The sequence below is a fragment of the Theobroma cacao genome, chromosome 3 (genome assembly GCF_000208745.1).
Source record: "Theobroma cacao cultivar B97-61/B2 chromosome 3, Criollo_cocoa_genome_V2, whole genome shotgun sequence".
Classification (NCBI taxonomy): Eukaryota; Viridiplantae; Streptophyta; class Magnoliopsida; order Malvales; family Malvaceae; genus Theobroma; species Theobroma cacao.
Window position 1 is genome coordinate 20645898 of NC_030852.1, and position 8417 is coordinate 20654314.

An 8417-nucleotide genomic window follows, 5' to 3' on the forward strand; every position below is an offset into this window, starting at 1 on the left:
TTTTGTTATGACATTCTCTCTCCTAGGGTTTTGTTGTACTGAAAATTAGGGTTAAAATTTGTGGGTTTTGGTGCTCAAGAAGTTAGGAGAAGGAAGAAGTAAGAAAATAAAGGAAAGGATAAGAAAACAAAGAAAAGAAAATGAAGCAAATTTGATTTTTCATGATGAAGTGAAAATGGCGTTGGATGCATGAAGAAGAAGAAGAAAATGCCTTTTTGGGTGGATAAGAACCAGTCATGGAAGAAGAAGATAAAAGTCAAAGCTTCTTTTGGAAGCTTTGAGCAAGCTAATGGAAAAATTACCATTTTGCCCTCCAACGTTTTCACCCTTTCTAATTAAGTCTTCCCACAATCTTTTAAGTCCAATTTCTTTCTATTTTTCTTCCTTAACATTTGTACCAATAAAATATCAAGTTTATACTTCAATGCGGTATCACCATAATATTTAAATATTTACTTACCCACACTAGCTTTATTTAATAAAGACACACAAGCCCCGTTAACGTCATTTTTCTCCGAAATTTCCTCATTCTTCTTCTCCCCTACTTAGATTGACCATATACTCCTTCTTCATAGAAAATTTTGACACTAAATAAAATATTAATATTTTAATATTATTTTATTAATAAAATATTATTTTATTCTAAAATTTTCCACTTGTCTCTTTGGTATCCAAAATGTCTTATTATGCCCTGATTCACTTTTAAATCACTTTTTATCTTGTTAATTCATACTCAATAAAAATATTATTATTCAATTGTTATTTCTTCGCGTGCGGAATATTTTTCTCCAAACTATTCCTTTCACTTTTCATTACGTTTCAACATTCTAATTAACCTCAATTGGCATCCGATAAGCTTTATTAGCCACCATATCAAAGTACGGGGTATTACATTGGCCTTCGAGTCGGGTCATGACACAAAATGTATTTTGACTTACAAGTATTGATGCTTCCTCAAAAGCATTGATACTTTTCTAGCACAATGAAATTACAAGAATTTTAAAAAATAAAAAAAAGGTATTGATACTTTCTGAACAGAATCTAGTTTTCAGCCTAAAAGTCGATGTTCTTAAGTATCAGACAAGTCTATAGTCATTTCTTTTCAAATTCTCTAAGTTCAAATATCAATTTCAAAGTCAATAATAGATTAAAAGTAAGTTTACCTTAAACCAAATAATAGATCAACTAAGATTAAAATTTTAGCCAATGTAAGCATTTGAGTGTGTAGAGCACTAACTTAATAAAAACTATCAAAGACAAAGGATAGGGTTTCATCCCCACTATCTTGACATCAAAAAGTGCCATAGCATTAAAGTATAGTCTGATACATAGAGTCATCAACTTTTATTAACAAAGAGGGTAGGGCATAAGCTTCATTGCTTGGATCATACAAAGTTGTGCCATATCACCAATATATAGTCTAGTGCATTTTAGCCACTAACTCTCTAAAATAAGGAAAGGTGTCATTGCACCTAAATAGTCTGGTACATATAGCCACCACATCAGAGTATACAGATCATTGTGCACAATGGCAAATGCCTACTGTCCCAAGCTACAAGTCCTTAACTTAATCAGATCCACTAAAACATTTTCAAAATCAAAGTTTATTCAAGTATTCATAGCAAAAACATAGGGTAAATTCAATCACTAATAAAATCAAGGGGTTGAGACAAGATTTCTTTTATTGCCACTAACCTAGTTTATCATCTCAAAAATAGAGGGACCTGAAGCTAAGGTCTTTTCAAAATCATTTTCATTTCAAAATTTCAATGTTAATCATCATTCAATTCACAGACAAAGATTTAGAATTTTAAGATATCAAAACATTCAAGGTGCCTGTTCCCCATACACAAAACCTAACGTGTAATAGGCATATTTACATAACATAGTGTAGCTTTCATGAAATTCAATTAAAATTCATCATAAAACGCCACAATCCTAGAAATAATGCATGCTTTATCAAAGATCCATTTTAATGCAAAATCATAGACAAGGCATGCTTAATTATATCAAAAAAATTAAAGACGCCACATCTACCTACCTATTTGAAGCTTGCCTTTCCTCTTAGCATGTTTCGACAATAACTTAACCTTTGCAAAATACTAGCTTTTTCAGCAGTACCTAACACTCAAATTTCCATCATTAATACCTTGTTCACTAATCACATCTTTAACAAATAACCATTTATCCTTCCATAAACTTCTTCACATAATCTTTAATCCAAAATTAGTAGCTAAATCTAACCTAACCATGAGTATAAACGTTTACTAGTTAGGGTTTGTAGCAACTTTACCGTGGTGAGCTTGTGAGTACCCAAATCACTCCAAACCTATGCTTTAGAGAGAAAATCAAAATTTTAATAAATTGAAGGTTTTGGAAATCGAAACCCAAAGTTTAAAGGTTATGAATAGTGAAATTTTACCTCCGAACTTTCTTAAAACAAAAATCTGATTTTGAATATGAAGTTGCAATGCTTTTACTGGTTTAGAAATATGAGAGAATATAGAGAGGAAAAAGAGAAAAGAGCGACTGAGACTATAGAGAGAAACGTTTTAACTATTTTGGGAAAAGTCTGAAGGGTTTAGGGCTTTAAAACATATATGAAACGTCTCATTTGCTCTTATTTTTCAAATTTGTGATGAAGGTATTAATACTTTTTCTAGAAGTATCGATATTTTTTTTTCTGGGTAAAGGTATCGATATACTTGTTCATCATGATGCATTTTTGGGTTTCAAGTATTAATATCTCATGAATAGGTATTGATATTTTTGGTCCAAAATGCAATTTTAAATTTAAAGCAAAGTACTTTGACCTTATCTAGGTCTAACCTTTCAAGTAAATTCATTTGAGTATAATAGCATACATTTTCCAAGTTATAGCTATTGAAAAATATCATTGAAAAACATAAATTTACATGCTCACCATGTTAAGTCACACTTTTTAACTTAATTAAGGGTTGGGGTTTCATAATATACGTCCATTAGCTTCCCATATAGACTAAACATTTCATACAGCAACTTTTACTTACTCTCACGCTCAAGTTGTCCGCATGTAGTGTGAAGTCATGCTCTCTAGTCATAGCTTGTTTATTGGGGATGGTAAGTGGTTGTGCTGCCCTTGCTAGATTCTCCGCACTCTTGCTCTTCTTGTTGGTATATGCCCTTGAGCCAATTAGATTGGTCAAGGAATATATATTGTTATTTAATGCATACTTAATCGCATAATTATATGTAATAGAGGTTTTCCTTCATGTTAGTACAATAATAAGGAGTTATTAAGTACTAATTGGATGAAGCCCATGGAACATAAAGGCCTCGCAAGAGAATTGTAAAGTTGTTACAATTATGAGATCACTATGCATTAAAGCCATGTTCCTAAAATTGTTCATAATCATTGTATTGTCAAGATAGGGCATTGACAATGCTTAAAGACTAGTACATGTTAAGCCTCCTTACTTGGGAAGTAAGCACTCGATCTCATAAATTGAAGTACATGGGATACTTGAGGATAATATGTAGGTTCTTGTTAAAAAACAAGTTCACTGAACATGACCCATTATGAGAACTCCATTTGGTATTTCACTCAAGTGTTTATGGAATATGTTCTCATGTGATAGCCATCCAACTAGTCTTCAGACTTGAGACACCAGGTTATCTTGTATAGGGAATGACATACTTTGATTTCATCTCTACGGGTTTGAAGGTGGCCGGATGCCTAAACAGGATGTTTTTGGGTGTGCCATGAAGCATGCAAAGGTGAATGAGTGGTCAAGAGAGGATTCATCACCTCAAGTGATATGAGGGAATGTATCTCACTTGTTCTCAATTATTGATTAACTCGTACAAAGTCTTTGGCCAAATCATGATGAATTTGAGGAAAGTTAGTTTCCTAAATTCATAAAGTTAGTCATGAATTATGAGAACTAATATGGAATGTTATAAGTAGACATTGAGCCATGCTAAACGACATATCCAAGATATTTGATAAATAAACCATATTTCACTAAGAGGCTTATCATTGAGGAGCTTTGTTAAATTCTTTAATTGACTCTCTAACATTTGGGTGGTCATGATACACTGCTAGATGCCGCCCATGATCTACAAATATAAATTAATTATCAAATTCATATTTGATTAGGATTTATAGTTATTACCAACATGTTAGAAGCCTAATGGGTCACACTCATTAAGTGACATGATTGAGATTAAATAAGAATAATCAATTAAGTTGGACTTCATTAGAAAAGACCAAATTAAAGTGAGAAATTAATTAAGTTCTCAAAGAATTAATTAAATTAAAATACAACTGTTGTATTTAGGGTTAGAACTTAGTTTGACAATATAAATATATTATATTAGCAAACTAAAACTCTAAGCCTCCAACCACTTTTCAGTCGTTTCATAAAATAAGAAAAGGAAAATAGTTTTCTTTGTTTGACAAAAAAATAAGATTCAGCAAGAACTCTTGGTCCTTTTGTTTTAGAAACAAAACTTGCTAGCAAAAGTAAAAAGATCCTACCTTTAGAAAGGTCTTATTCAGTCACTGTGTGAATTACTGTTAAAGGCCAAACACTTTGGTGCCTGAAGATTTGACAAATCCCAAAGGTGAAGAAGCAAAGATTTTGGATTTAATTGGTTCTTGATTACGGTATCTAGAGCGAGGTATGTAACTCTTAAACTTATAAATGTTCATAATTAATTTGAAAGTTATATGAAAAATACAAACATTGATCCATTCGGCTGTTTCTCTGATTAACACTAAGTTATTTTTTTACTATGTTATATTTTAATTTCTTGATTATTTTCTAATTTGAGTATGAGGTGGAATCCCAGCACTTCTTTCTCTCTCCATCAAAAATATGTTTATTCATAAACTATTGAAACTTTGTGCAAATTATGTATTTTTTTATATTTAATCTATTCAATAATATGTATACTTTATATATATATTGTGTTATTGATTCAAATTTAAATTTAAATTTTATTTATTCATTTTTAAAAAAATCTTAATTTCTAACTTCACCTAAAATGACCTTACTCGGTGAAAGGATAGACGTGGCCGCACGAAGATAAGTAGTACATACTGTTATTGTTAATTCACAACAGAAGCATCAGGCAGAGAAGAAAGCAGAAGCAATAGAGAAAACAGAGAAGCTTGGTTAATATCGAATTATCATTAACTGAAGAAAGATACATAAATATATACATGAGTTGTTTAACTAACACTTGTACAAAAATATCCAGGTGTTTAACACAACATTAAGGTAAGCATGCAATGCTTACACATTCTAAGAACAAGTATACAGCAGCAAGCAATCTAACTTATCAAACCAGTACAACGAAGCAAAGTGGACACTTGTCCTATACACAGTTAAACAAAATGACATCCAGGCTAGTTTTTATCTCAACACATACTCCCTTGTGAGTCTTCTATGCCTCCTTTTTTCTTGCAGCGGCTAGTTTCTCCACGGCCTTCCTTGCATCCTTGGCCACCAGCTTTTCCACCGCCTTGCCTGCAGTATCCCCCCTTCACCAATTCCCTTTTGTTTTTTTGCCATTATATATGTAGACAATGTAAACGAGTTAAGTTGATTAACTTATTGATGGCCAACTGCATGTTTGTAACATTTTTAACGTGTGTGCTTGTTCTGGAAAGACGTAAGAGAATATTTTATGTTTTCCAGTACACATTAAAAACTTGAGACCGAACATGGGCAGGCCTTGGATTTTCTGCTTTGCCGGCATATAATACAAAGCTTTAATACTTGTTTTATCAGATGGTATAAACAAAATAATATTGAGCCTCACGCAGAGAACTATCTCTCTCACACTAATCTTTTCGATCTATTGAAAAGTTGAATTGAAACCCATTTTCAAACCCCAAAAAGAAACTGTTTATGGTGCAAGCATTGGGGTTTCGGGAGCTAGTCCTTTTGGTGGCCATGAGTTGAGTTATTTCGTTAAATTTCATTCATGTTAGCATTGGTGTATTTCACATCAATTCAACTGCATCAACGCAAGCAGTTTTGTACCATTCAGTTGTTGGTAGCTCTCGAGGGCATAAATAACTATCGAAGAGAGTTTCTGTTCGCAAAACTTTTTAATAGAAAATGCTTTGCCGGCCAGTTAACCACCCTAGTTTTCCACTTTGCTTTATTCATCCTTTTGTCCTCAACGTATACTATGATTCTCCACTTTTCCAATAAAATCCGCAACTGCTCTTCCTGGATCCCCAAGCTAACAGCCATGGTGAAGTTCTATTCTCTACTATTAATCCTCCTCATCATATCCTTTGTTATCCCAGCTCTCTCAGTGTCAGCACCCACTGAGATAATTACCTCTTGTCTTAATCGTCACAATATAAACAACTACACCACTTTCTCTAACATAGAAAATAATGAGTCTTCACTCTACTATAATCTTCTCAACTTTTCCATTCAAAATCTTCGCTTTGCTGAAGCCACAAATCCTAAGCCAATAGCTATTATCTTGCCAGAGAGTAAGGAGCAGCTAATCAACAGTGTCTTGTGTTGTATTGCAGGGCCATGGGAGATTAGAGTAAGGTGCGGTGGACATAACTACGAGGGTACCTCATCGGTAGCCAGCGATGGAGCTCCATTTGTGATAATAGACATGATGAATCTGAACCTTGTTTCGGTGGATTTGGAATCCGAAACAGCATGGGTGGAAGGTGGTGCAACGCTTGGTGAGACATACCACGCTATTGCTGAGTCAAGTAGAATACATGCCTTTTCTGCTGGGTCCTGTCCAACAGTAGGGGCTGGTGGCCATATTGGCGGTGGTGGCTTTGGCTTTTTATCAAGAAAATACGGTCTAGCAGCTGATAATGTGATTGATGCTCTTCTCCTCAACGCAGATGGTGAAATATTAGACAGGCAAGCTATGGGAGAAGATGTTTTTTGGGCTATTAGAGGGGGTGGTGGCGGCTTTTGGGGAATTGTTTACGCATGGAAAGTCAACTTGCTGAAAGTACCACAGAGGGTAACCAGCTTCATTGTGTCTAGACCTGGAACAAAAGCCCAGGTGGCCAAGTTAGTAAACAAATGGCAACACGTTGCTCCCAACTTTGAAGGTGACCTGTATTTATCATGCTTTGTGGGTGCTGGCCTACCTGAGACTAAGGCTATGGGCCTATCCGCAACATTTAAAGGCTTCTTCCTAGGTCCAAGAAGGGAAGCCCTTTCAATCCTACGCCGGAGTTTTCCTCAATTGGGTGTTGCTGAGGAAGATTGCAAGGAAACGAGTTGGATTGATTCAGTGCTATTCTTCTCTGGCCTAGCTGATGGAGCCACAGTCTCCGACCTCAAGAACAGGTATTTGCAAGACAAGCACTATTTTAAGGCCAAATCAGACTATGTAAGGAATCCAATTTCCTTAACAGGCATAAGGGCTGCCCTGGACATACTTGACAAGGAACCAAAAGGGTATGTAGTATTAGACCCTTATGGTGGCATCATGAACAACATAAGCAGTGACTCAATTGCTTTTCCTCACAGACAAGGTAATTTGTACACAATACAATACCTGGTGGAGTGGCATGAAGTAGATGGAGACAAAGGCAACGAGTATATTGAATGGATAAGAGGATTTTATACTGCAATGGCAGGCTATGTTTCATGGGGTCCGAGGGCAGCTTATATAAATTACATGGACTTCGACCTCGGAGTGATGGAATTAATTAACACTAGTGTCCCATCTTATGATACCGTCGAGATTGCTAGAGTTTGGGGTGAAAAGTACTTCTTGAACAACTACGACAGGTTGGTTAAAGCCAAGACACTGATTGATCCGAACAACATTTTCAAAAATCAACAGGGGATTCCTCCAGCCACCTCAGTAGGTTTCAAGGCAACTAGTTTCTAGCAATGGAAAGGTTAAACTTGTATTTTAATAGCAAAGAAAATTTGTATCCAAGTGTCCTATATATATATATATATTATATTGTTGGACTTTCTGGGATAACACCCATGATAGACATGTGGTTTGGCTAAGACTGTTTTGTCCTTTTATTCTGATGAATTAAAAATGATTATATGATAATATGTAGTATTTTAAAGTTACCATATTACCTGATAAAAAGAAATTTCACAAAAGGTTTGAAGTCTTTCACAAAAATTTTAATTACGGTAAGCTAAAAAAATTAAGGTGAAAAATCGAACTCTTCGTTCTCTATACAACTATCATTTTCTCTCCGTTAATGTTAAACTAAGGAAGGTTCTTATATTATGAAAGTGTGGCCATTACTCATTTCAGTAATAGTTTTTTACTTCAAATTTTTTGGAAATCAATAGACTCGTAAAGCGTTGCATACATGTTGCATGTATACATGTTTTTGCTAAAAGTTTGCCTCTAACTAATTCTTGATTATCCCAAAGTCCCCAACCGAATTACCATAT

General features: G+C 34.5%; 1 protein-coding gene across 1 annotated transcript; it reads left to right on the forward strand.

Moving 5' to 3' along the window:
- Window positions 6247–7914, forward strand: LOC18507075 (reticuline oxidase). Its single transcript, XM_018117064.1, has one exon. The coding sequence runs from the start codon at window positions 6247–6249 to the stop codon at window positions 7882–7884; it is 1638 nt and encodes a 545-aa protein (XP_017972553.1). The 3' UTR covers window positions 7885–7914.

Bases quoted from the DNA above. Each gene is read 5' to 3' on its own strand.
- LOC18507075 (XM_018117064.1), top strand. From the start codon at position 6,247: ATGGTGAAGTTCTATTCTCTACTATTAATCCTCCTCATCATATCCTTT.